Genomic DNA, 27,357 nt, shown 5'->3' with positions numbered 1-27,357 from the left:
GTGTACATCAAGGCAGACACGAGGTAATTTTGGATCCTTGGTGGGATCAGGTTAATAATGTGGTGAATCAGTGTATCTGCATTCGCAATAGAGATGGTACGTTTCTGCTATAAGCACATGAACAGTAGAGTGAGTTTCAGTGCGTTGTACATGAGCCTGCCCTCTACTGGTGGCTGAGTGTAACTTCACACAGTTTCACTACTTGGTGTTGTAGTGTTGTAAGTCATTATTAACAATGTAATGATACCTTCATCATACACCAGCTGTTGTAGTGCAGAGAAACCAGATAACACCTTCATCAATGTCTGTTGTAGTGCAGAGAAACCAGCTAATACCTTCATCAATGTCTGTTGTAGTGCAGAGAAACCAGATAACACCTTCATCAATGTCTGTTGTAGTGCAGAGAAACCAGATAACACCTTCATCAATGTCTGTTGTAGTGCAGAGAAACCAGCTAATACCTTCATCAATGTCTGTTGTAGTGCAGAGAAACCAGCTAATACCTTCATCAATGTCTGTTGTAGTGCAGAGAAACCAGCTAATACCTTCATCAATGTCTGTTGTAGTGCAGAGAAACCAGCTAATACCTTCATCAATGTCTGTTGTAGTGCAGAGAAACCAGCTAATACCTTCATCAATGTCTGTTGTAGTGCAGAGAAACCAGCTAATACCTTCATCAATGTCTGTTGTAGTGCAGAGAAACCAGCTAATACCTTCATCAATGTCTGTTGTAGTGCAGAGAAACCAGCTAATACCTTCATCAATGTCTGTTGTAGTGCAGAGAAACCAGATAACACCTTCATCAATGTCTGGTGTAGTGCAGAGAAACCAGCTAATACCTTCATCAATGTCTGGTGTATTGCAGAGAAACCAGATTTAACCTTCATCAATGTCTGTTGTAGTGCAGAGAAACCAGATAACACCTTCATCAATGTCTGGTGTATTGCAGAGAAACCAGATTTAACCTTCATCAATGTCTGTTGTAGTGCAGAGAAACCAGATTTAACCTTCATCAATGTCTGTTGTAGTGCAGAGAAACCAGATAACACCTTCATCAATGTCTGGTGTATTGCAGAGAAACCAGATTTAACCTTCATCAATGTCTGGTGTAGTGCAGAGAAACCAGATTTAACCTTCATCAATGTCTGTTGTAGTGCAGAGAAACCAGATTTAACCTTCATCAATGTCTGTTGTAGTGCAGAGAAACCAGATAACACCTTCATCAATGTCTGTTGTAGTGCAGAGAAACAAGCTTGTTGCCCAAAAACATATTTTGGTGTAAGGAGAGCCAACTGTAGTTCATAACATCAAGGTCCAGACAATGATCCTCAATACTCTAGTCTGGTACTTGACCACCAGAGAACACGAGGCTGCCCTCTAGTGAAGACATAGTTGGAAGCATTCCAGGACCACAGGGCAACTGTCAGAAGTTAAACTGTGACGTCCACTTCTCAATACCGACACCGGGAGTCGGTCACCGAACAAACCTTTCTGATAAGGAGGTCGGTGTAGCGCGTAGCAATGGGCTCCATTTCGGGTTTATTATCTGTGGTAGGAGCGGCAACGTTATACCTCTATCTCCTGTCCACTTTCCTGCCGCCCGGACCGCAACATCTTCACCGGCGACATGCGGTGGAGTTAAACAACGAGAGCGCAGAGGGGGACGTGGACGTGGAAGTTGTAGAGTACAGGTAGCCAGCCTCAACAGATCTACAGCTACAATTCGCAAGATGTCGCAAGACTTTTTTGTTGTTGCTATTAGCATAATAATTATAGGCTACAGCAGCTGCCTGCTTGTACAATGACACTTTCTAGGACATGTTTACGTATACAACTTGTCAAATAAGTCAATATATAGCGACTTCCACAGTGTTTTATTAGGGGTAATAATAGCATAGTGACATCACCATTTATGTAATAGATCTAATGTAACATTAAAGTCCCAGAGTGGTTATCTGTTGTAGGATTATGTTGTTGATAAGTGTATTGACAGACGGCGCAGAGTCCATGGAGGTGCTGTCATAATCACTGCGTTTGGCAGCATCTCATTTCCCTCAGACGACCGCACGACTTTAAGTTATGAAAATGACATCATCAAACACCTGACTTGTCAGTGTAGGCTAATTCAGAGGAAATGTCACAGCTGGTTGCTGTTCTCTCAAAGTATTTGTCCTTGCCTGATGGTGTTTTTGACAGGTGATTATATCACAGTAGTTCCTGTTTTCAAATGATGTTCCTATAGGCCTACTCTAAACCCCTGTGTGTCTCATCCAGCCCCACCTTCTCTCCTATGTTTATGGTTTCTGCCCCAGTGGAGATCTGGCCGTGGCCTCTCTTGGTTGGCTTAGGTTCACTTGGCCTGAAATACTGTCCTCCTCAGTCTGATGAGTAATGAGAACACACAGCTCTGATCTAACCCTGGACAGGACACACTTGTCTTGGTTGGCTTAGGTTCACTTGGCCTGAAATACTGTCCTCCTCAGTCTGATGAGTAATGAGAACACACAGCTCTGATCTAACCCTGGACAGGACACACTTGTCTTGGTTGGCTTAGGTTCACTTGGCCTGAAATACTGTCCTCCTCAGTCTGATGAGTAATGAGAACACACAGCTCTGATCTAACCCTGGACAGGACACACTTGTCTTGGTTGGCTTAGGTTCACTTGGCCTGAAATACTGTCCTCCTCAGTCTGATGAGTAATGAGAACACACAGCTCTGATCTAACCCTGGACAGGACACACTTGTCTTGGTTGGCTTAGGTTCACTTGGCCTGAAATACTGTCCTCCTCAGTCTGATGAGTAATGAGAACACACAGCTCTGATCTAACCCTGGACAGGACACACTTGTCTTGGTTGGCTTAGGTTCACTTGGCCTGAAATACTGTCCTCCTCAGTCTGATGAGTAATGAGAACACACAGCTCTGATCTAACCCTGGACAGGACACACTTGTCTTGGTTGGCTTAGGTTCACTTGGCCTGAAATACTGTCCTCCTCAGTCTGATGAGTAATGAGAACACACAGCTCTGATCTAACCCTGGACAGGACACACTTGTCTTGGTTGGCGTGATGCCATCGTCCCATCATATTTCATCCTCCCTAATTATAAAGGAGTTTCACGACCCTGCCGTCATGTTTATCAGGCCTGTACACTTCTATTAGAGAACAGACATCCAGAGGTGGATGGACAGGAGGACACCACTGGGTCTCTAGGGTCTCCTGCTGGGTCCACCACCGGACGGTCCTGATGTGGTGCTACCCAGAACATAACACTGTACACTTCTATTAGAGAACAGACATCCAGAGGTGGATGGACGGCCTGGACAGGAGGACACCACTGGGTCTCTAGGGTCTCCTGCTGGGTCCACCACCGGACGGTCCTGATGAGGTGCTACCCAGGACATAACACTGGACACGGTGTGCTGAGAGATACACACCGGAAGGTTCTGATGAGGTGCTACCCAGGACATAACACTGGACACGGTGTGCTGAGAGATACACACCGGAAGGTTCTGATGAGGTGCTACCCAGGACATAACACTGGACACGGTGTGCTGAGGGATACACACCAGACGGTTCTGATGAGGTGCTACCCAGGACATAACACTGGACACGGTGTGCTGAGGGATACACACCAGACGGTTCTGATGAGGTGCTACCCAGGACATAACACTGGACACGGTGTGCGGAAGGTTCTGATGAGGTGCCACCCAGGACATAACACTGGACACGGTGTGCTGAGAGATACACACCGGAAGGTTCTGATGAGGTGCCTCCCAGGACATAACACTGGACACGGTGTGCGGAAGGTTCTGATGAGGTGCTACCCAGGACATAACACTGGACACGGTGTGCTGAGGGATACACACCAGACGGTTCTGATGAGGTGCTACCCAGGACATAACACTGGACACGGTGTGCGGAAGGTTCTGATGAGGTGCCACCCAGGACATAACACTGGACACGGTGTGCTGAGAGATACACACCGGAAGGTTCTGATGAGGTGCCTCCCAGGACATAACACTGGACACTATGTGCTGAGGAATACCACCGTGGCTTTGCCTTCCATTCATCCCATTCAGCTCAACAATTAGATGTGATACCAGCAGCTCAGGTTTCATGGTTTATGGTTCATTCTGTTTGCGTGTGTCTGCGTCACTGCTGAGGAGCCTGATACTTCCAGCATCGAAACTAGCAGAGGCAGAAATCCCAGAGCAAAAGCCGCTATTTCTGTCCCATATCCTGTTTCATACTCTCTCTCCGCCATCTGGAAACCTCTCTCTCTCATGCTGCACACGGGCACCAGCCATGCCCACTTTAGTCTGTGTTTGACCTGTCTATGATGTCAGATTAGGGTGTCCCCAGATTCCCAATACTCTAGAGAGTCAAGTTTAGATGAGTCATACACCAGCCGACTGGGGACTGAGCATTATGTCTTCCCTATATGACTACAACTACGGCTGTCTGTACTACGACTGTCTGTACTACGACTGTCTGTACTACGACTGTCTGTTCTATGGCTGTATATACTATGGCTGTCTGTACTACGACTGTCTGTTCTATGGCTGTATATACTATGGCTGTCTGTACTACGACTGTCTGTTCTATGGCTGTATATACTATGGCTGTCTGTACTACGGCTGTCTGTACTACGACTGTCTGTACTACGACTGTCTGTACTACGACTGTCTGTACTATGGCTGTATATACTATGGCTGTCTGTACTACGACTGTCTGTACTACGACTGTCTGTACAATGACTGTCTGTACTACGACTGTCTGTTCTATGGCTGTATATACTATGGCTGTATATCCTATGTCTGTGTGTACTATGGCTGTATATACTATGGCTGTGTATACTATGGCTGTGTATACCATGGCTGTGTATACTGTGGCTGTATATACTATGGCTGTGTATACTATGGCTGTGTATACTATGGCTGTGTGTACTATGGCTGTGTGTACTACGGCTGTATATCCTATGGCTGTCTGTACTACGGCTGTGTATCCTACGGCTGTATATCCTATGGCTGTCTGTACTACGGCTGTATATCCTATGGCTGTGTATACTATGGCTGTATATCCTATGGCTGTGTATACTACGGCTGTATATCCTATGGCTGTGTATACTACGGCTGTATATCCTATGGCCTTATATCCTATGGCTGTATATCCTATGGCTGTATATCATATGGCCTTATATCCTATGGCTGTATATCCTATGGCTGTATATCCTATGTCTGTGTATTCTATGGCTGTGTATACTATGTCTGTGTATACTATGGCTGTGTATACTATGGCTGTGTATACTATGGCTGTATATACTATGGCTGTGTATACTATGGCTGTATATCCTATGGCCTTATATCCTATGGCTGTATATCCTATGGCTGTATATCATATGGCCTTATATCCTATGTCTGTGTATTCTATGGCTGTGTATACTATGTCTGTGTATACTATGGCTGTGTATACTATGGCTGTGTATACTATGTCTGTGTATACTATGGCTGTGTATACTATGGCTGTGTATACTATGGCTGTATATACTATGGCTGTGTATACTATGGCTGTATATCCTATGGCTGTATATCCTATGTCTGTATATACTATGGCTGTATATCCTATGGCTGTATATCCTATGTCTGTGTGTACTATGGCTGTGTATCCTATGGCTGTATATCCTATGTTTGTGTATACTATGGCTGTGTATACTATGGCTGTGTATACTATGGCTGTGTATACTATGGCTGTGTGTACTATGGCTGTATATCCTATGGCTGTATATCCTATGGCTGTATATCCTATGTCTGTGTATACTATGGCTGTGTATCCTATGTCTGTATATACTATGGCTGTATATCCTATGGCTGTATATCCTATGTTTGTGTATACTATGGCTGTGTATACTATGGCTGTGTATACTATGTCTGTGTATACTATGGCTGTGTATACTATGGCTGTGTATACTATGGCTGTATATACTACGGCTGTAGTACACACAGACATAGTATATGCATATACAGCCGTAGTATGTCTGTACTGTGTGTACTATGGCTGGCTATAACCTATAACCCCTTCCTATAACCTATAACCCCTTCCTATAACCTATAACCCCTTCCTATGACCTATAACCCCTTTTTAGAATTTATAACCTATAACCCCTTCCTATAACTTATAACCCCGTCCTATGACCTATAACCCCGTCCTATGACCTACAACCCCTTCCTATGACCTACAACCCCTTCCTATGACCTATAACCCCTTCCTATGACCTATAACCCCTTCCTATAATGTATAACCTATAACCCCTTCCTATGACCTATAACCCCTTCCTATGGCCTTCGCCTGTGTTACCTTAAATGCTCTGTCCTCAGTGTCCTCAATTCCCGTTTGAAAAATAATAATAATCCCCCTGGTGCAAACAGTAACTAGGTGCCAATATTTCGGTCTAAATCTGACACTATTACTAGGAACCATGTTATCTGATGTTGCTGGTGTTTGTTTCCTTCCAGACTGAAGTTCCCGTCGGACCTGGATGAGCTGAGGGAGCTGGCTGAGATGCTGCAGTTCTATAAGACAGAACACACAGGCTACGTGGTGCTGCTGTTCTGTAGTGCCTACATCTACAAACAGTCCTTCGCCATCCCTGGCTCCTCCTTCCTGGTAAGAGGGACTAACATTACACCCTTCCATGGAACACACACTTTGTTTCCATGAACCTATGACCCTAAAGACTAGAACCTCCATCCATGGAACACACACTTTGTTTCCATGAACCTATGACCCTAAAGACCAGAACCTCCATCCATGGAACACACACTTTGTTTCCATGAACCTATGACCCTAAGACCAGAACCTCCATCCATGGAACACACACTTTGTTTCCATGAACCTATGACCCTAAAGACCAGAACCTCCATTCATGGAACACACACTTTGTTTCCATGACCCTATGACCCTAAGACCAGAACCTCCATCCATGGAACACACACTTTGTTTCCATGAACCTATGACCCTAAAGACCAGAACCTCCATCCATGGAACACACACTTTGTTTCCATGAACCTATGACCCTAAAGACCAGAACCTCCATCCATGGAACACACACTTTGTTTCCATGAACCTATGACCCTAAAGACCAGAACCTCCATCCATGGAACACACACTTTGTTTCCATGAACCTATGACCCTAAAGACCAGAACCTCCATCCATGGAACACATGTTTCCAAGTGTCCATGAACCTATGACCCTAAGACCAGAACCTCAATCCATGGTCAGAACAGCCTCCTGACCCTCACCAGTAGGGGTGTAAAGTACTTAAGTAAAAATACTTTGAAGTATTACTTAAGTAGTTTTTGGGGGTATCTGTACTTTACTATTTATATTTTTTGACAACTTTTATTTCAAAACATTCCTAAAGAAAATTATGTACTTTTTTACTCCACACATTTTCCCTGACACCCAAAAGTATTAGTTACATGTTGAATGCTTAGCAGGACATGAAAATGGTCCAATTCACGCACTTATCAAGAGAACATCCCTGGTCCTCCCTACTGCCTCTGATCTGGTGGACTCACTAAACAGAGAACATCCCTGGTCATCCCTACTGCCTCTGATCTGGAGGACTCACTAAACAGAGAACATCCCTGGTCATCCCTACTGCCTCTGATCTGGTGGACTCACTAAACAGAGAACATCCCTGGTCATCCCTACTGCCTCTGATCTGGAGGACTCACTAAACAGAGAACATCCCTGGTCATCCCTACTGCCTCTGATCTGGCGGACTCACTAAACAGAGAAGATCCCTGGTCATCCCTACTGCCTCTGATCTGGCGGACTCACTAAACAGAGAACATCCCTGGTCATCCCTACTGCCTCTGATCTGGTGGACTCACTAAACAGAGAACATCCCTGGTCATCTCTACTGCCTCTGATCTGGCGGACTCACTAAACAGAGAACATCCCTGGTCATCCCTACTGCCTCTGATCTGGTGGACTCACTAAACAGAGAACATCCCTGGTCATCTCTACTGCCTCTGATCTGGTGGACTCACTAAACAGAGAACATCCCTGGTCATCTCTACTGCCTCTGATCTGGCAGACTCACTAAACACACATGCTTCATTTGTAAATAATGTGGTAGTGTTGGAGTGTCAGAGTGTGGGAGAGTGGGAGTGTTGGAGAGTGGAGTGTGGGAGTGATGGAGTGTGGGAGTGTTGGAGAGTGGAGTGTGGGAGTGATGGAGTGTGGGAGTGATGGAGTGTGGGAGTGATGGAGTGTGGGAGTGATGGAGTGTGGGAGTGATGGAGTGTGGGAGTGATGGAGTGTGGGAGTGTGGGAGTGTGGGAGTGATGGAGTGTGGGAGTGATGGAGTGTGGGAGTGATGGAGTGTGGGAGTGATGGAGTGTGGGAGTGTGGGAGTGATGGAGTGTGGGAGTGATGGAGTGTGGGAGTGTGGGAGTGATGGAATGATGGAGTGTGGGAGTGTGGGAGTGATGGAGTGTGGGAGTGTGGGAGTGTGGGAGTGTGGGAGTGATGGAGTGTGGGAGTGATGGAGTGTGGGAGTGTGACCCTGGATATCTGTAGATAAACAAACTAGAACATTGTGTTTTTTGGTTTGCTTAATATAAACATTTTGAAATGATTTATGTTTTCAGTTAACTTTTGGTACTTAAGTATATTTAAAAATCATATACTTTGACTTTTACTCAAGTAGTATTTTACTGGGTGTCTTTCACTTAAGTCATTTTCTATGAAGGTATCTTTACTTTTACTCAAGTATGACAATTGGGTACTTTTCCCACCACTGCTCAGCATTGCTCATCCCCTGTGCTTCCCAGAACATGCTGGCGGGGGCGCTGTTTGGTCCATGGCAGGGTCTGGTCCTGGCCTGTCTTCTGACCACCACCGGCTCTACCTTCTGTTACCTGCTCTCTGCTGCCTTCGGGAAGAGCTACGTCACACGCCTGTTCCCTGACAAGGTGGACATGCTGCAGAACAAGGTGTGACAGAGAGACAGAGTATGTTGTTCCACTCCACAGTGCCATGGGGTTGTTGGAGGAGAAGAACTGGGGGGTACAGTACCATGGGGTTGTTGGAGGAGAACTGGGGGGGGGGGGGGTACAGTACCATGGGGTTGTTGGAGGAGAACTGGGGGGTACAGTACCATGGGGTTGTTGGAGGAGAACTGGGGGGTACAGTACCATGGGGTTGTTGGAGGAGGACTGGGGGGGGGGTACAGTACCATGGGGTTGTTGGAGGAGAACTGGGGGGGTACAGTACCATGGGGTTGTTGGAGGAGAACTGGGGGGGTACAGTACCATGGGGTTGTTGGAGGAGAACTGGGGGGTACAGTACCATGGGGTTGTTGGAGGAGGACTGGGGGGGGGGGGTACAGTACCATGGGGTTGTTGGAGGAGAACTGGGGGGTACAGTACCATGGGGTTGTTGGAGGAGAACTGGGGGGTACAGTACCATGGGGTTGTTGGAGGAGGACTGGGGGGGGGTACAGTACCATGGGGTTGTTGGAGGAGAACTGGGGGGGTACAGTACCATGGGGTTGTTGGAGGAGAACTGGGGGGTACAGTACCATGGGGTTGTTGGAGGAGGACTGGGGGGTACAGTACCATGGGGTTGTTGGAGGAGAACTGGGGGGTACAGTACCATGGGGTTGTTGGAGGAGAACTGGGGGGGGGGTACAGTACCATGGGGTTGTTGGAGGAGAACTGGGGGGGGGGGTACAGTACCATGGGGTTGTTGGAGGAGAACTGGGGGGTACAGTACCATGGGGTTGTTGGAGGAGAACTGGGGGGTACAGTACCATGGGGTTGTTGGAGGAGGACTGGGGGGGGGGGGGTACAGTACCATGGGGTTGTTGGAGGAGAACTGGGGGTACAGTACCATGGGGTTGTTGGAGGAGAACTGGGGGGTACAGTACCATGGGGTTGTTGGAGGAGGACTGGGGGGGGTACAGTACCATGGGGTTGTTGGAGGAGAACTGGGGGGTACAGTACCATGGGGTTGTTGGAGGAGAACTGGGGGGGTACAGTACCATGGGGTTGTTGGAGGAGGACTGGGGGGGGGTACAGTACCATGGGGTTGTTGGAGGAGAACTGGGGGGTACAGTACCATGGGGTTGTTGGAGGAGAACTGGGGGGGGTACAGTACCATGGGGTTGTTGGAGGAGGACTGGGGGGGGGGGTACAGTACCATGGGGTTGTTGGAGGAGAACTGGGGGTACAGTACCATGGGGTTGTTGGAGGAGGACTGGGGGGGGTACAGTACCATGGGGTTGTTGGAGGAGAACTGGGGGGGTACAGTACCATGGGGTTGTTGGAGGAGGACTGGGGGGGGGTACAGTACCATGGGGTTGTTGGAGGAGGACTGGGGGGTACAGTACCATGGGGTTGTTGGAGGAGGACTGGGGGGGGTACAGTACCATGGGGTTGTTGGAGGAGGACTGGGGGTACAGTACCATGGGGTTGTTGGAGGAGGACTGGGGGGGTACAGTACCATGGGGTTGTTGGAGGAGGACTGGGGGGTACAGTACCATGGGGTTGTTGGAGGAGGACTGGGGGGGGGGGGTACAGTACCATGGGGTTGTTGGAGGAGGACTGGGGGGGGGTACAGTACCATGGGGTTGTTGGAGGAGGACTGGGGGGGGTACAGTACCATGGGGTTGTTGGAGGAGAACTGGGGGGTACAGTACCATGGGGTTGTTGGAGGAGGACTGGGGGGGGGGGTACAGTACCATGGGGTTGTTGGAGGAGAACTGGGGGGGTACAGTACCATGAGGTTGTTGGAGGAGAACTGGGGGTACAGTACCATGGGGTTGTTGGAGGAGGACTGGGGGGGGGGGGGGGTACAGTACCATGGGGTTGTTGGAGGAGAACTGGGGGGGGGTACAGTACCATGGGGTTGTTGGAGGAGGACTGGGGGGGGTACAGTACCATGGGGTTGTTGGAGGAGGACTGGGGGGGGTACAGTACCATGGGGTTGTTGGAGGAGGACTGGGGGGGGGGTACAGTACCATGGGGTTGTTGGAGGAGGACTGGGGGGTACAGTACCATGGGGTTGTTGGAGGAGGACTGGGGGGGGGGGGTACAGTACCATGGGGTTGTTGGAGGAGGAGGACTGGGGGTACAGTACCATGGGGTTGTTGGAGGAGGACTGGGGGGGGGGGTACAGTACCATGGGGTTGTTGGAGGAGGACTGGGGGGTACAGTACCATGGGGTTGTTGGAGGAGGACTGGGGGGGGGGTACAGTACCATGGGGTTGTTGGAGGAGAACTGGGGGGGTACAGTACCATGGGGTTGTTGGAGGAGGACTGGGGGGGGGGGGGGTACAGTACCATGGGGTTGTTGGGGTACAGAACTGGGGGGGTTGTTGGAGGAGAACTGGGGGGTACAGTACCATGGGGTTGTTGGAGGAGAACTGGGGGGTACAGTACCATGGGGTTGTTGGAGGAGGACTGGGGGGGTACAGTACCATGGGGTTGTTGGAGGAGAACTGGGGGGTACAGTACCATGGGGTTGTTGGAGGAGGACTGGGGGGTACAGTACCATGGGGTTGTTGGAGGAGGACTGGGGGGGTACAGTACCATGGGGTTGTTGGAGGAGAACTGGGGGGGGGTACAGTACCATGGGGTTGTTGGAGGAGGACATGGGGTTGTTGGGGGGGGTACAGTACCATGGGGTTGTTGGAGGAGGACTGGGGGGGGGGGGTACAGTACCATGGGGTTGTTGGAGGAGGACTGGGGGGGGGTACAGTACCATGGGGTTGTTGGAGGAGGACTGGGGGGGGGTACAGTACCATGGGGTTGTTGGAGGAGGACTGGGGGGGGGTACAGTACCATGGGGTTGTTGGAGGAGGACTGGGGGGGGGTACAGTACCATGGGGTTGTTGGAGGAGGACTGGGGGGGTACAGTACCATGGGGTTGTTGGAGGAGGACTGGGGGTACAGTACCATGGGGTTGTTGGAGGAGGACTGGGGGGGTACAGTACCATGGGGTTGTTGGAGGAGGACTGGGGGGGGGGGGGTACAGTACCATGGGGTTGTTGGAGGAGGACTGGGGGGGGGTACAGTACCATGGGGTTGTTGGAGGAGGACTGGGGGTGGTACAGTACCATGGGGTTGTTGGAGGAGGACTGGGGGGGGGGGGTACAGTACCATGGGGTTGTTGGAGGAGGACTGGGGGGGTACAGTACCCTGGGGTTGTTGGAGGAGGACTGGGGGGGGGTACAGTACCATGGGGTTGTTGGAGGGGGGGTACAGACTGGGTGGGAACTGGGGGTACAGTACCCATGGGGTTGTTGGAGGAGGACTGGGGGGGTACAGTACCATGGGGTTGTTGGAGGAGGACTGGGGGGTACAGTACCATGGGGTTGTTGGAGGAGGACTGGGGGGGTACAGTACCATGGGGTTGTTGGAGGAGGACTGGGGGGTACAGTACCATGGGGTTGTTGGAGGGAGGACTGGGGTTGGGGGGTACAGTACCATGGGGTTGTTGGAGGAGAACTGGGGGGGGGGTACAGTACCATGGGGTTGTTGGAGGAGAACTGGGGGGTACAGTACCATGGGGTTGTTGGAGGAGGACTGGGGGGGGGGGGTACAGTACCATGGGGTTGTTGGAGGAGAACTGGGGGTACAGTACCATGGGGTTGTTGGAGGAGAACTACCATGGGGTTGTTGGAGGAGAACTGGGGGGGGTACCATGGGGTTGTTGGAGGAGGACTGGGGGGGGGTACAGTACCATGGGGTTGTTGGAGGAGAACTGGGGGGGGTACAGTACCATGGGGTTGTTGGAGGAGAACTGGGGGGTACAGTACCATGGGGTTGTTGGAGGAGGACTGGGGGGGGGGGGGTACAGTACCATGGGGTTGTTGGAGGAGAACTGGGGGGGTACAGTACCATGGGGTTGTTGGAGGAGGACTGGGGGTACAGTACCATGGGGTTGTTGGAGGAGGACTGGGGGTACAGTACCATGGGGTTGTTGGGGGGGTACAGTACCATGGGGTTGTTGGAGGAGGACTGGGGGGGGGTACAGTACCACTGGAGGAGGGGGGTACAGTACCATGGGGTTGTTGGAGGAGGACTGGGGGGGGGTACAGTACCATGGGGTTGTTGGAGGAGGACTGGGGGTACAGTACCATGGGGTTGTTGGAGGAGGACTGGGGGGGGGGTACAGTACCATGGGGTTGTTGGAGGAGGACTGGGGGGTACAGTACCATGGGGTTGTTGGAGGAGGACTGGGGGGGGGGTACAGTACCATGGGGTTGTTGGAGGAGGACTGGGGGGTACAGTACCATGGGGTTGTTGGAGGAGGACTGGGGGGGGGGGGGTACAGTACCATGGGGTTGTTGGAGGAGAACTGGGGGGGGGTACAGTACCATGGGGTTGTTGGAGGAGGACTGGGGGGGGTACAGTACCATGGGGTTGTTGGAGGAGGACTGGGGGGTACAGTACCACTGGGGGGGGTTGGGGTTGTTGGAGGAGAACTGGGGGGGGTACAGTACCATGGGGTTGTTGGAGGAGGACTGGGGGGGGTACAGTACCATGGGGTTGTTGGAGGAGAACTGGGGGGGGGGGGGGTACAGTACCATGGGGTTGTTGGAGGAGAACTGGGGGGTACAGTACCATGGGGTTGTTGGAGGAGGACTGGGGGGGTACAGTACCATGGGGTTGTTGGAGGAGAACTGGGGGGGGGTACAGTACCATGGGGTTGTTGGAGGAGGACTGGGGGGGGTACAGTACCATGGGGTTGTTGGAGGAGGACTGGGGGGGTACAGTACCATGGGGTTGTTGGAGGAGGACTGGGGGGGGTACAGTACCATGGGGTTGTTGGAGGAGGACTGGGGGGGGGGGGGTACAGTACCATGGGGTTGTTGGAGGAGGACTGGGGGGGGGTACAGTACCATGGGGTTGTTGGAGGAGGACTGGGGGGGGTACAGTACCATGGGGTTGTTGGAGGAGGACTGGGGGGGGGGGTACAGTACCATGGGGTTGTTGGAGGAGGACTGGGGGGGGGTACAGTACCATGGGGTTGTTGGAGGAGGACTGGGGGGGTACAGTACCATGGGGTTGTTGGAGGAGGACTGGGGGGGGGGGTACAGTACCATGGGGTTGTTGGAGGAGGACTGGGGGGGGGTACAGTACCATGGGGTTGTTGGAGGAGGACTGGGGGGGGGGGTACAGTACCATGGGGTTGTTGGAGGAGGACTGGGGGGTACAGTACCATGGGGTTGTTGGAGGAGGACTGGAGGGGGGGGGTACAGTACCATGGGGTTGTTGGAGGAGGACTGGAGGGGGGGGGTACAGTACCATGGGGTTGTTGGAGGAGGACTGGGGGGGGGGGGGGTACAGTACCATGGGGTTGTTGGAGGAGGACTGGGGGGGTACAGTACCATGGGGTTGTTGGAGGAGGACTGGGGGGGGGTACAGTACCATGGGGTTGTTGGAGGAGGACTGGGGGGGGGGGTACAGTACCATGGGGTTGTTGGAGGAGGACTGGGGGGGGGGGTACAGTACCATGGGGTTGTTGGAGGAGGACTGGGGGGGGGGGGGGGGGGGGTACAGTACCATGGGGTTGTTGGAGGAGGACTGGGGGTACAGTACCATGGGGTTGTTGGAGGAGGACTGGGGGGTACAGTACCATGGGGTTGTTGGAGGAGGACTGGGAGGGGGGGGGGTACAGTACCATGGGGTTGTTGGAGGAGGACTGGGGGGGGGTACAGTACCATGGGGTTGTTGGAGGAGGACTGGAGGGGGGTACAAGACCCTTCCTTTGCCTCTTGTCCTTTGATTACAATTCTCTAAAGATAGACTAGAGGGGTGTGTGTGTGTGTGTGTGTGTGTGTGTGTGTGTGTGTGTGTGTGTGTGTGTGTGTGTGTGTGTGTGTGTGTGTGTGTGTGTGTGTGTGTGTGTGTGTGTGTGTGTGTGTGTGTGTGTGTGTGTGTGTGTGTGTCTCCTCTTACATTGTCATTGGCTTACACATTAGGTCAGACAGGTGTAACAGAGGACCAGTGAGGAGCAGAAGACTGGTCTGTTCACCAGTATAACAGTGTCTGATCACCAGTATAACAGTGTCTGATCACCAGTATAAGAGTGTCTGATCACCAGTATAACAGTGTCTGATCACCAGTATAAGAGTGTCTGATCACCAGTATAACAGTGTCTGATCACCAGTATAACAGTGTCTGATCACCAGTATAACAGTGTCTGATCACCAGTATAACAGTGTCTGATCACCAGTATAACAGTGCAGACAGTATAACAGATGACCAGTGAGAAGCAGAAGACTGGTCTGATCACCAGTATAACAGATGACCAGTGAGAAGCAGAAGACTGGTCTGATCACCAGTATAACAGATGTGATCGTACTTCGTAACTCTCTTGGGTTTTTGGTTTGTAAAGAAAAGACTGTCCAGCCAGCGGTCCCAGTTGATCGGTGATTATTCTGACGATAAGACACCAGGAAACACATGTTCAGGACAACAGTATGTTGATCGCTGCAGATTTGCGAATCGTCTGTTGGCATGGAAATAACTGAATTAGAACATGCTGGGTAACTCTCTCTTATAGAAAAGTGCACCCCAGGAAGCCACCAATATCTAACAGGTAATGTACACAAATATACACTGAACTAAAATATAAACACAACATGTAAAGTGTTGGTTTCATGAAATAAGATCCCAGACATTTTCCATACTGCACGAAAAGCTTATTTTTCTCAAATGTTGTACGCATATTTGTTTATAACCCTGTTAGTGAGCATTTCTCCTTTGCCAAGATAATCCATCCACCTGACAGGTGTGGCATATCAACAAGCTGATTAAAACAGCATGATCATTACAAATGTGCACCTTGTGCTGGGGGACAATAAAAGGTCCTAGAAGTATATAATGTATAAAATGCACTATTTCAGAACGTGACCTCCCCCTATCTGCAAGCATGACCTATGACATAACACCTTATTGATATGTAAATTCAACCGACCAATAGGAACACATAAACAGTGACAAGGGAAACATAACTAAGCGTGTTACACGGGGTAAGAATGCAGAATGCCATGTGTTCTTTTACAGTGTTGGGACTTTAGTAATATCCCTCCAATCATTCATTAATAAGTACATTTAAAATGACAGTTCTTTCTTCCTCTTTACCTCCTGCTCTCTACCACCCTCTATTTCCTCCTTCCCTCTCTATCTCCTCCGTTCTCCCACCCCTCCTCCTTCCCTCTCTATCTCCTCCGTTCTCCCACCCCTCCTCCTTCTCTCTACCTCCTTCGTTCTCCCACCCCTCCTCCCACCCTCTCTATCTCATTCACCTCTCCCACCCCTCCTCCCACCCTCTCTATCTCCTTCGTTCTCCCACCCCTCCTCCCACCCTCTCTATCTCCTTCGTTCTCCCACCCTCCTCCCACCCTCTCTATCTCCTTCGTTCTCCCACCCCTCCTCCCACCCTCTCTATCTCCTTCATCCTCCCACCCCCCCTTCCCCCTCTCTCTCATCCGTTATCCCACCCCCTCTCTCCTTCCCTCTACCTCCTCCGTTATCCCACCCCCTCTCTACCTCCTCCTCCTCCTTCCCTCTACCTCTTCCGTTATCCCACCCCCTCTCTACCACCCCCTCTCAACCTCCTCTCTCCTTCCCTCTCTCCCTCCCCTCTACCACCCCCTCTCTCCCACCTCCTTTCTCCCGCCCCTCTCTCTCCCTCCCCCTCTCTCCCTTCCCTCTCTACCTCCTCTGTTCTCCCACCCCCTCTCTACCTCCTCTGTTCTCCCACCCCTCTCTCCCATGCCCTCCCCTTCCCTCTCTAACTCCTCCTCTCCCATGCCCTCTCCTTCCCTCTCTACCTCCTCCTCTCCCATGTTTTCTCCTTCCCTCTCTCCCACCCCCTCTCTCCCATGCCCTCTCCTTCTCTCTCTCCCTCCTCCTCTCCCATGCCCTCTCCTTCCCTCTCTCCCATGCTCTCCTTCCTTCCCTCTCTCCCATGCCCTCTCCCTCCTCCTCTCCCTCCCATGCCCTCTCCTTCCCTCTCTCTGTCAGGTGGAGGAGAACCGTAGCAGTCTGTTCTTCTTCCTCCTGTTCCTGCGGTTCTTCCCCGTGACTCCTAACTGGTTCCTGAACGTGACGTCCCCCATCCTCAACATCCCTGTCTCCATGTTCTTCTTCTCCGTACTCATCGGTGAGAAGCAGCACTGCCACACAACACACAGGTCTATTATATAAGACTACTGAGAATGACACGATACGTCATTTTGGTTAAGATGTGAAGACCTACATTAGCTCATTAAGTTTAGGCTTTAGCTCAGAAGGCTAACACAGTCTCTCCCTAGTTATATTGAAGTACTGCTACAACAGATGTCATTAATTACCAGATCATGTCCATCTTTAATGTTCCGCACTCTCCCACCTCCCATATCGCCTTTAGCTCAGCGGTCTAACACAGGTCTAACCCAGTCTCTCCTTCATCAGGTCTAGTGTTTATCCAGGAGGTCTAACCCAGTCTCTCCGTCATCAGGTCTAGTGTTTATCTAGGAGGTCTAACCCAGTCTCTCCGTCATCAGGTCTAGTGTTTATCTAGGAGGTCTAACCCAGTCTCTCCTTCATCAGGTCTAGTGTTTATCTAGGAGGTCTAACCCAGTCTCTCCTTCATCAGGTCTAGTGTTTATCTAGGAGGTCTAACTCAGTCTCTCCTTCATCAGGTCTAGTGTTTATCTAGGAGGTCTAACCCAGTCTCTCCGTCATCAGGTCTAGTGTTTATCTAGGAGGTCTAACCCAGTCTCTCCTTCATCAGGTCTAGTGTTTATCTAGGAGGTCTAACCCAGTCTCTCCTCTCCTTCATCAGGTCTAGTGTTTATGTAGGAGGTCTAACCCAGTCTCTCCTCTCCTTCATCAGGTCTAGTGTTTATCTAGGAGGTCTAACCCAGTCTCTCCTTCCTCAGGTCTAGTGTTTATCTAGGAGGTCTAACCCAGTCTCTCCTTCATCAGGTCTCGTGTTTATCTAGGTCTAACCCAGTCTCTCCTTCATCAGGTCTAGTGTTTATCTAGATCTAACCCAGTCTCTCCATCAGGTCTAGTGTTTATCTAGGAGGTCTAACCCAGTCTCTCCTCTCCGTCATCAGGTCTAGTGTTTATCTAGGAGGTCTAACCCAGTCTCTCCTTCATCAGGTCTAGTGTTTATCTAGGAGGTCTAACCCAGTCTCTCCTCTCCTTCATCAGGTCTAGTGTTTATCTAGGAGGTCTAACCCAGTCTCTCCTTCATCAGGTCTCGTGTTTATCTAGGAGGTCTAACTCAGTCTCTCCTTCATCAGGTCTAGTGTTTATCTAGGAGGTCTAACCCAGTCTCTCCTTCATCAGGTCTAGTGTTTATCTAGGAGGTCTAACCCAGTCTCTCCTTCATCAGGTCTAGTGTTTATCTAGGAGGTCTATCCCAGTCTCTCCTTCATCAGGTCTAGTGTTTATCTAGGTCTAACCCAGTCTCTCCTTCATCAGGTCTAGTGTTTATCTAGGAGGTCTAACCCAGTCTCTCCCCTCCTTCCCCAGGTCTAGTGTTTATCTAGGAGGTCTAACCCAGTCTCTCCCCTCCTTCCCCAGGTCTAGTGTTTATCTAGGTCTAACCCAGTCTCTCCGTCATCAGGTCTAGTGTTTATCTAGGAGGTCTAACCCAGTCTCTCCTTCATCAGGTCTAGTGTTTATCTAGGAGGTCTAACCCAGTCTCTCCTCTCCTTCATCAGGTCTAGTGTTTATCTAGGAGGTCTAACCCAGTCTCTCCTTCCCCAGGTCTAGTGTTTATCTAGGTCTAACCCAGTCTCTTTGTCATCAGGTCTAGTGTTTATCTAGGAGGTCTAACCCAGTCTCTCCTCTCCTTCATCAGGTCTAGTGTTTATCTAGGAGGTCTAACCCAGTCTCTCCTCTCCGTCATCAGGTCTAGTGTTTATCTAGGAGGTCTAACCCAGTCTCTCCATCAGGTCTAGTGTTTATCTAGTAGGTCTAACCCAGTCTCTCCATCAGGTCTAGTGTTTATCTAGGAGGTCTAACCCAGTCTCTCCATCAGGTCTAGTGTTTATCTAGGAGGTCTAACCCAGTCTCTCCTTCCCCAGGTCTAGTGTTTATCTAGGGTGTCTAACCCAGTCTCTCCTTCATCAGGTCTAGTGTTTATCTAGGAGGTCTAACCCAGTCTCTCCGTCATCAGGTCTAGTGTTTATCTAGGAGGTCTAACTCAGTCTCTCCGTCATCAGGTCTAGTGTTTATCTAGGAGGTCTAACCCAGTCTCTCCTTCCTCAGGTCTGGTGTTTATCTAGGAGGTCTAACCCAGTCTCTCCTCTCCGTCATCAGGTCTAGTGTTTATCTAGGTCTAACTCAGTCTCTCCTTCATCAGGTCTAGTGTTTATCTAGGAGGTCTAACCCAGTCTCTCCTCTCCGTCATCAGGTCTAGTGTTTATCTAGGTCTAACTCAGTCTCTCCTTCATCAGGTCTAGTGTTTATCTAGGAGGTCTAACCCAGTCTCTCCTTCATCAGGTCTAGTGTTTATCTAGGAGGTCTAACCCAGTCTCTCCTTCATCAGGTCTAGTGTTTATCTAGGAGGTCTAACCCAGTCTCTCCTCTCCTTCATCAGGTCTAGTGTTTATCTAGGAGGTCTAACCCAGTCTCTCCGTCATCAGGTCTAGTGTTTATCTAGGAGGTCTAACCCAGTCTCTCCTCTCCTTCATCAGGTCTAGTGTTTATCTAGGAGGTCTAACTCAGTCTCTCCGTCATCAGGTCTAGTGTTTATCTAGGAGGTCTAACCCAGTCTCTCCTCTCCTTCATCAGGTCTAGTGTTTATCTAGGAGGTCTAACCCAGTCTCTCCTCTCCGTCATCAGGTCTAGTGTTTATCTAGGAGGTCTAACCCAGTCTCTCCTTCATCAGGTCTAGTGTTTATCTAGGAGGTCTAACTCAGTCTCTCCATCAGGTCTAGTGTTTATCTAGGAGGTCTAACCCAGTCTCTCCTTCCCCAGGTCTAGTGTTTATCTAGGAGGTCTGACCCAGTCTCTCCTCTCCGTCATCAGGTCTAGTGTTTATCTAGTAGGTCTAACCCAGTCTCTCCATCAGGTCTAGTGTTTATCTAGGAGGTCTAACCCAGTCTCTCCGTCATCAGGTCTAGTGTTTATCTAGGAGGTCTAACCCAGTCTCTCCTTCATCAGGTCTAGTGTTTATCTAGGAGGTCTAACCCAGTCTCTCCTCTCCTTCATCAGGTCTAGTGTTTATCTAGGAGGTCTAACCCAGTCTCTCCTTCCCCAGGTCTAGTGTTTATCTAGGTCTAACCCAGTCTCTTTGTCATCAGGTCTAGTGTTTATCTAGGAGGTCTAACCCAGTCTCTCCTCTCCTTCATCAGGTCTAGTGTTTATCTAGGAGGTCTAACCCAGTCTCTCCTCTCCGTCATCAGGTCTAGTGTTTATCTAGGAGGTCTAACCCAGTCTCTCCATCAGGTCTAGTGTTTATCTAGTAGGTCTAACCCAGTCTCTCCATCAGGTCTAGTGTTTATCTAGGAGGTCTAACCCAGTCTCTCCATCAGGTCTAGTGTTTATCTAGGAGGTCTAACCCAGTCTCTCCTTCCCCAGGTCTAGTGTTTATCTAGGGTGTCTAACCCAGTCTCTCCTTCATCAGGTCTAGTGTTTATCTAGGAGGTCTAACCCAGTCTCTCCGTCATCAGGTCTAGTGTTTATCTAGGAGGTCTAACTCAGTCTCTCCGTCATCAGGTCTAGTGTTTATCTAGGAGGTCTAACCCAGTCTCTCCTTCCTCAGGTCTGGTGTTTATCTAGGAGGTCTAACCCAGTCTCTCCTCTCCGTCATCAGGTCTAGTGTTTATCTAGGTCTAACTCAGTCTCTCCTTCATCAGGTCTAGTGTTTATCTAGGAGGTCTAACCCAGTCTCTCCTCTCCGTCATCAGGTCTAGTGTTTATCTAGGTCTAACTCAGTCTCTCCTTCATCAGGTCTAGTGTTTATCTAGGAGGTCTAACCCAGTCTCTCCTTCATCAGGTCTAGTGTTTATCTAGGAGGTCTAACCCAGTCTCTCCTTCATCAGGTCTAGTGTTTATCTAGGAGGTCTAACCCAGTCTCTCCTTCATCAGGTCTAGTGTTTATCTAGGAGGTCTAACCCAGTCTCTCCTCTCCTTCATCAGGTCTAGTGTTTATCTAGGAGGTCTAACCCAGTCTCTCCGTCATCAGGTCTAGTGTTTATCTAGGAGGTCTAACCCAGTCTCTCCTCTCCTTCATCAGGTCTAGTGTTTATCTAGGAGGTCTAACCCAGTCTCTCCGTCATCAGGTCTAGTGTTTATCTAGGAGGTCTAACCCAGTCTCTCCTCTCCTTCATCAGGTCTAGTGTTTATCTAGGAGGTCTAACTCAGTCTCTCCGTCATCAGGTCTAGTGTTTATCTAGGAGGTCTAACCCAGTCTCTCCTCTCCTTCATCAGGTCTAGTGTTTATCTAGGAGGTCTAACCCAGTCTCTCCTCTCCGTCATCAGGTCTAGTGTTTATCTAGGAGGTCTAACCCAGTCTCTCCTTCATCAGGTCTAGTGTTTATCTAGGAGGTCTAACTCAGTCTCTCCATCAGGTCTAGTGTTTATCTAGGAGGTCTAACCCAGTCTCTCCTTCCCCAGGTCTAGTGTTTATCTAGGAGGTCTAACCCAGTCTCTCCTCTCCGTCATCAGGTCTAGTGTTTATCTAGTAGGTCTAACCCAGTCTCTCCATCAGGTCTAGTGTTTATCTAGGAGGTCTAACCCAGTCTCTCCTCTCCTTCATCAGGTCTAGTGTTTATCTAGTAGGTCTAACCCAGTCTCTCCATCAGGTCTAGTGTTTATCTAGGAGGTCTAACCCAGTCTCTCCTTCAGGTCTCGTGTTTATCTAGGTCTAACCCAGTCTCTCCTTCATCAGGTCTAGTGTTTATCTAGGAGGTCTAACCCAGTCTCTCCGTCATCAGGTCTAGTGTTTATCCAGGAGGTCTAACCCAGTCTCTCCGTCATCAGGTCTAGTGTTTATCTAGGAGGTCTAACTCAGTCTCTCCGTCATCAGGTCTAGTGTTTATCTAGGAGGTCTAACCCAGTCTCTCCTTCCCCAGGTCTAGTGTTTATCTAGGAGGTCTAACCCAGTCTCTCCTCTCCGTCATCAGGTCTAGTGTTTATCTAGTAGGTCTAACCCAGTCTCTCCATCAGGTCTAGTGTTTATCTAGGAGGTCTAACCCAGTCTCTCCCCTCCTTCCCCAGGTCTAGTGTTTATCTAGGAGGTCTAACCCAGTCTCTCCTCTCCGTCATCAGGTCTAGTGTTTATCTAGGAGGTCTAACCCAGTCTCTCCGTCATCAGGTCTAGTGTTTATCTAGGAGGTCTAACTCAGTCTCTCCGTCATCAGGTCTAGTGTTTATCTAGGAGGTCTAACCCAGTCTCTCCTTCCCCAGGTCTAGTGTTTATCTAGGAGGTCTAACCCAGTCTCTCCGTCATCAGGTCTAGTGTTTATAATATAATAATAATAATATATGCCATTTAGCAGACGCTTTTATCCAAAGCGACTTACAGTCATGTGTGCATACATTCTACGTATCTAGGTCTAACCCAATCTCTCCTTCATCAGGTCTAGTGTTTATCTAGGAGGTCTAACCCAGTCTCTCCTCTCCTTCATCAGGTCTAGTGTTTATCTAGGAGGTCTAACCCAGTCTCTCCGTCATCAGGTCTAGTGTTTATCTAGGAGGTCTAACCCAGTCTCTTCGTCATCAGGTCTAGTGTTTATCTAGGAGGTCTAACCCAGTCTCTCCGTCATCAGGTCTAGTGTTTATCTAGGAGGTCTAACCCAGTCTCTCCTTCCCCAGGTCTAGTGTTTATCTAGGTCTAACCCAGTCTCTTCGTCATCAGGTCTAGTGTTTATCTAGGTCTAACCCAGTCTCTCCGTCATCAGGTCTAGTGTTTATCTAGGGGGTCTAACCCAGTCTCTCCCCTCCTTCCCCAGGTCTAGTGTTTATCTAGGAGGTCTAACCCAGTCTCTCCTCTCCGTCATCAGGTCTAGTGTTTATCTAGGAGGTCTAACCCAGTCTCTCCGTCATCAGGTCTAGTGTTTATCTAGTAGGTCTAACCCAATCTCTTCGTCATCAGGTCTAGTGTTTATCTAGGAGGTCTAACCCAGTCTCTCCTTCCCCAGGTCTAGTGTTTATCTAGGAGGTCTAACCCAGTCTCTCCTTCCCCAGGTCTAGTGTTTATCTAGGTCTAACCCAATCTCTTCGTCATCAGGTCTAGTGTTTATCTAGGTCTAACCCAATCTCTCCGTCATCAGGTCTAGTGTTTATCTAGGAGGTCTAACCCAGTCTCTTCGTCATCAGGTCTAGTGTTTATCTAGGAGGTCTAACCCAGTCTCTTCGTCATCAGGTCTAGTGTTTATCTAGGAGGTCTAACCCAGTCTCTCCGTCATCAGGTCTAGTGTTTATCTAGGAGGTCTAACCCAGTCTCTTCGTCATCAGGTCTAGTGTTTATCTAGGAGGTCTAACCCAGTCTCTCCGTCATCAGGTCTAGTGTTTATCTAGGAGGTCTAACCCAGTCTCTTCGTCATCAGGTCTAGTGTTTATCTAGGAGGTCTAACCCAGTCTCTTCGTCATCAGGTCTAGTGTTTATCTAGGAGGTCTAACCCAGTCTCTTCGTCATCAGGTCTAGTGTTTATCTAGGAGGTCTAACCCAGTCTCTTCGTCATCAGGTCTAGTGTTTATCTAGGAGGTCTAACCCAGTCTCTCCGTCATCAGGTCTAGTGTTTATCTAGGAGGTCTAACCCAGTCTCTTCGTCATCAGGTCTAGTGTTTATCTAGGAGGTCTAACCCAGTCTCTTCGTCATCAGGTCTAGTGTTTATCTAGGAGGTCTAACCCAGTCTCTCCGTCATCAGGTCTAGTGTTTATCTAGGTCTAACCCAATCTCTTCGTCATCAGGTCTAGTGTTTATCTAGGTCTAACCCAATCTCTCCGTCATCAGGTCTAGTGTTTATCTAGGAGGTCTAACCCAGTCTCTTCGTCATCAGGTCTAGTGTTTATCTAGGAGGTCTAACCCAGTCTCTTCGTCATCAGGTCTAGTGTTTATCTAGGAGGTCTAACCCAGTCTCTTCGTCATCAGGTCTAGTGTTTATCTAGGAGGTCTAACCCAGTCTCTTCGTCATCAGGTCTAGTGTTTATCTAGGTCTAACCCAGTCTCTTCGTCATCAGGTCTAGTGTTTATCTAGGAGGTCTAACCCAGTCTCTTCGTCATCAGGTCTAGTGTTTATCTAGGAGGTCTAACCCAGTCTCTCCTCTCCTTCATCAGGTCTAGTGTTTATCTAGGAGGTCTAACCCAGTCTCTCCTCTCCTTCATCAGGTCTAGTGTTTATCTAGGAGGTCTAACCCAGTCTCTCCTTCCCCAGGTCTAGTGTTTATCTAGGAGGTCTAACCCAGTCTCTCCGTCATCAGGTCTAGTGTTTATCTAGGAGGTCTAACCCAGTCTCTTCGTCATCAGGTCTAGTGTTTATCTAGGAGGTCTAACCCAGTCTCTTCGTCATCAGGTCTAGTGTTTATCTAGGAGGTCTAACCCAGTCTCTTCGTCATCAGGTCTAGTGTTTATCCAGGAGGTCTAACCCAGTCTCTCCTCTCCTTCATCAGGTCTAGTGTTTATCTAGGAGGTCTAACCCAGTCTCTTCGTCATCAGGTCTAGTGTTTATCTAGGAGGTCTAACCCAGTCTCTTCGTCATCAGGTCTAGTGTTTATCTAGGAGGTCTAACCCAGTCTCTTCGTCATCAGGTCTAGTGTTTATCTAGGAGGTCTAACCCAGTCTCTCTGTCATCAGGTCTAGTGTTTATCTAGGAGGTCTAACCCAGTCTCTCCTTCATCAGGTCTAGTGTTTATCTAGGAGGTCTAACCCAGTCTCTCCGTCATCAGGTCTAGTGTTTATCTAGTAGGTCTAACCCAGTCTCTCCGTCATCAGGTCTAGTGTTTATCTAGGAGGTCTAACCCAGTCTCTTCGTCATCAGGTCTAGTGTTTATCTAGGAGGTCTAACCCAGTCTCTTCGTCATCAGGTCTAGTGTTTATCTAGGAGGTCTAACCCAGTCTCTCCGTCATCAGGTCTAGTGTTTATCTAGGAGGTCTAACCCAGTCTCTCCGTCATCAGGTCTAGTGTTTATCTAGGAGGTCTAACCCAGTCTCTCCGTCATCAGGTCTAGTGTTTATCTAGGAGGTCTAACCCAGTCTCTCCGTCATCAGGTCTAGTGTTTATCTAGGAGGTCTAACCCAGTCTCTCCGTCATCAGGTCTGATCCCGTATAACTTCATCTGCGTGAGGACCGGCTCCATCCTGTCAGAGATCTCTTCCCTGGACGATATCTTCTCCTGGGGGACGCTGCTACAGCTGTTGGCCATCGCCTGTGTGGCCCTGCTTCCCGGAGCCCTTATCAAGCTCTACAGCCAGAACCACCTCCAACTGGACGGGCTGCAGCAGAATGGACGACACAGACAGAACCAGGGACAAGCAGCTGACGACAGAAAGAGGAGATGACCCTGCTGAAATACAGCCATGCTGGGTCTGATTGAACTTGACTGACCCCGCTGGACTAGATTGGCCTCCACCACTACAGCTTTACACAGAGGAGTTTATAGACTTTGTTTCAGGGGCAGAGAAACGTCTTAAATGCCACTATGCCGAGGATACTTAAAGGTCATGAACAGTTTTTCATGAAATGTGATGATATTTGGATGAAACCAGATCAACGTATGATGACCAAAGTATGAAAAAAAATGAGTGTTTCTCCTACATTGATCAAGGTTGGTCATAAAGATACTGGTCCCCATGTCAAACACTTTTATTAAGGGAAAAGGGGTGACATCACCCTAACTCATTTTAATACACCAATGGTAACATGATATTCTCTCACCTAATTTAAATAAGTACCGCTTTGTAACCAACATCGGAGAAGGTGTGTTTGTGGAGGGGTGTGGTTTATACCACCCATACGTAGAATGTATGCACACATGACTGTAAGTCGCTTTGGATAAAAGCGTCTGCTAAATGGCATATATTATTATTATTATTATACAGCTACTCTACTGGTGCCTGTAGGGTGTCATCAAATATAATTAAACGTTTACACTATTCATCTATGGTAGAGATACTTATGTCTCCTCTTTCATCTGTCTGGTGTTACTGGTCTTCAAGCGTGGAACAAAAGGGGGGGTGGTTGTCATTCAACACATCTGTCAGTTCTGCTGTGAACCCCTCCCAGCAGAGACATGATGGAACAAAAGGGGGGTAGTTGTCATTCAACACATCTGTCAGTTCTGCTGTGAACCCTCCCAGTAGAGACATGATGGAACAAAAGGGGGGGGTAGTTGTCATTCAACACATCTGTCAGTTCTGCTGTGAACCCCTCCCAGTAGAGACATGATGGAACAAAAGGGGGGTAGTTGTCATTCAACACATCTGTCAGTTCTGCTGTGAACCCTCCCAGTAGAGACATGATGGAACAAAAGGGGGGTAGTTGTCATTCAACACATCTGTCAGTTCTGCTGTGAACCCTCCCAGTAGAGACATGATGGAACAAAAGGGGGGGGGGTAGTTGTCATTCAACACATCTGTCAGTTCTGCTGTGAACCCCTCCCAGTAGAGACATGATGGAACAAAAGGGGGGGGGTAGTTGTCATTCAACACATCTGTCAGTTCTGCTGTGAACCCCTCCCAGTAGAGACATGCCAAATGTTGCCATTTCAACGTTTGAGCTGTTTGTGTACCACCTGATTTGCTAGGGCTGATTTTACTGCAGGACTGCAGCCCAGGTTGACATCAGGGGTTTCAAAGAGCTGTCAGTCAAGGCCGGCTCATGACTATAAGCTCCCTGAACACTCTGCCTGTCTTTTCAAACTTCCTGATAGTTAGCCGGGAAGAAAATTGACTTTTCTTCAAATGTTGAGCATTTTAATCCCCAAAATATATAATGTGTGATATTGTAGTCGGTTAAAAGGACATTTTACATGGGAATCTGAATTACTATTTGAGACGGATGCACTTTGAACTGTCTGTGACTGTGATCATGAGCACATATTCAGAAAATGTGCACAGTTAAGGCTTATAATTTGTTTTTGTAAATGAACTATTGATTTTCACCAGTAGCCTAATCTATACACAGTGGAATGCAGCTAGACGTAGGCTTTCAACGCTTCAACAGAGAGGACATAATGAGTGGTGTTGTGAGGGAAGTTATTGGAGACCCAACTGGTAGTGTTCTCATTCCTAATCTATACACAGTGGAATGCAGCTAGACGTAGGTTTCCAACGCTTCAACAGAGAGGACATAATGAGTGGTGTTGTGAGGGAAGTTATTGGAGACC

The 27,357-nt window shown here is 49.3% G+C and overlaps 1 protein-coding gene across 1 annotated transcript; it reads left to right on the top strand.

The window, feature by feature from the left end:
• The first annotated feature begins 1,441 nt into the window (after positions 1–1,441).
• Positions 1,442–26,127, top strand: LOC124026142 (transmembrane protein 41A-B-like). The gene is made up of 5 exons (XM_046339306.1): positions 1,442–1,691; positions 6,515–6,665; positions 8,844–9,005; positions 17,052–17,190; positions 25,287–26,127. The coding sequence occupies exons 1-5, from the start codon at positions 1,522–1,524 to the stop codon at positions 25,529–25,531; spliced, it is 867 nt and encodes a 288-aa protein (XP_046195262.1). The 5' UTR covers positions 1,442–1,521; the 3' UTR covers positions 25,532–26,127.
• The last annotated feature ends 1,230 nt before the right edge of the window (positions 26,128–27,357 follow it).

Source organism: Oncorhynchus gorbuscha, unplaced genomic scaffold, assembly GCF_021184085.1.
Source record: "Oncorhynchus gorbuscha isolate QuinsamMale2020 ecotype Even-year unplaced genomic scaffold, OgorEven_v1.0 Un_scaffold_2631, whole genome shotgun sequence".
NCBI classification, from domain to species: Eukaryota; Metazoa; Chordata; class Actinopteri; order Salmoniformes; family Salmonidae; genus Oncorhynchus; species Oncorhynchus gorbuscha.
Note: the sequence above shows the minus strand (reverse complement) of the source record. Positions and strands in the feature narration are given on the sequence as shown.

What these genes read in the sequence shown, in the direction of transcription:
- LOC124026142 (XM_046339306.1), top strand. Translation starts at nt 1,522, where the DNA reads ATGGGCTCCATTTCGGGTTTATTATCTGTGGTAGGAGCGGCAACGTTA. An exon ending in TCCCTGGCTCCTCCTTCCTG is followed by an intron (nt 6,666 to 8,843) that starts GTAAGAGGGACT and finishes TGTGCTTCCCAG; the next exon opens with AACATGCTGGCGGGGGCGCT. An exon ending in CTTCTTCTCCGTACTCATCG is followed by an intron (nt 17,191 to 25,286) that starts GTGAGAAGCAGC and finishes CTCCGTCATCAG; the next exon opens with GTCTGATCCCGTATAACTTC.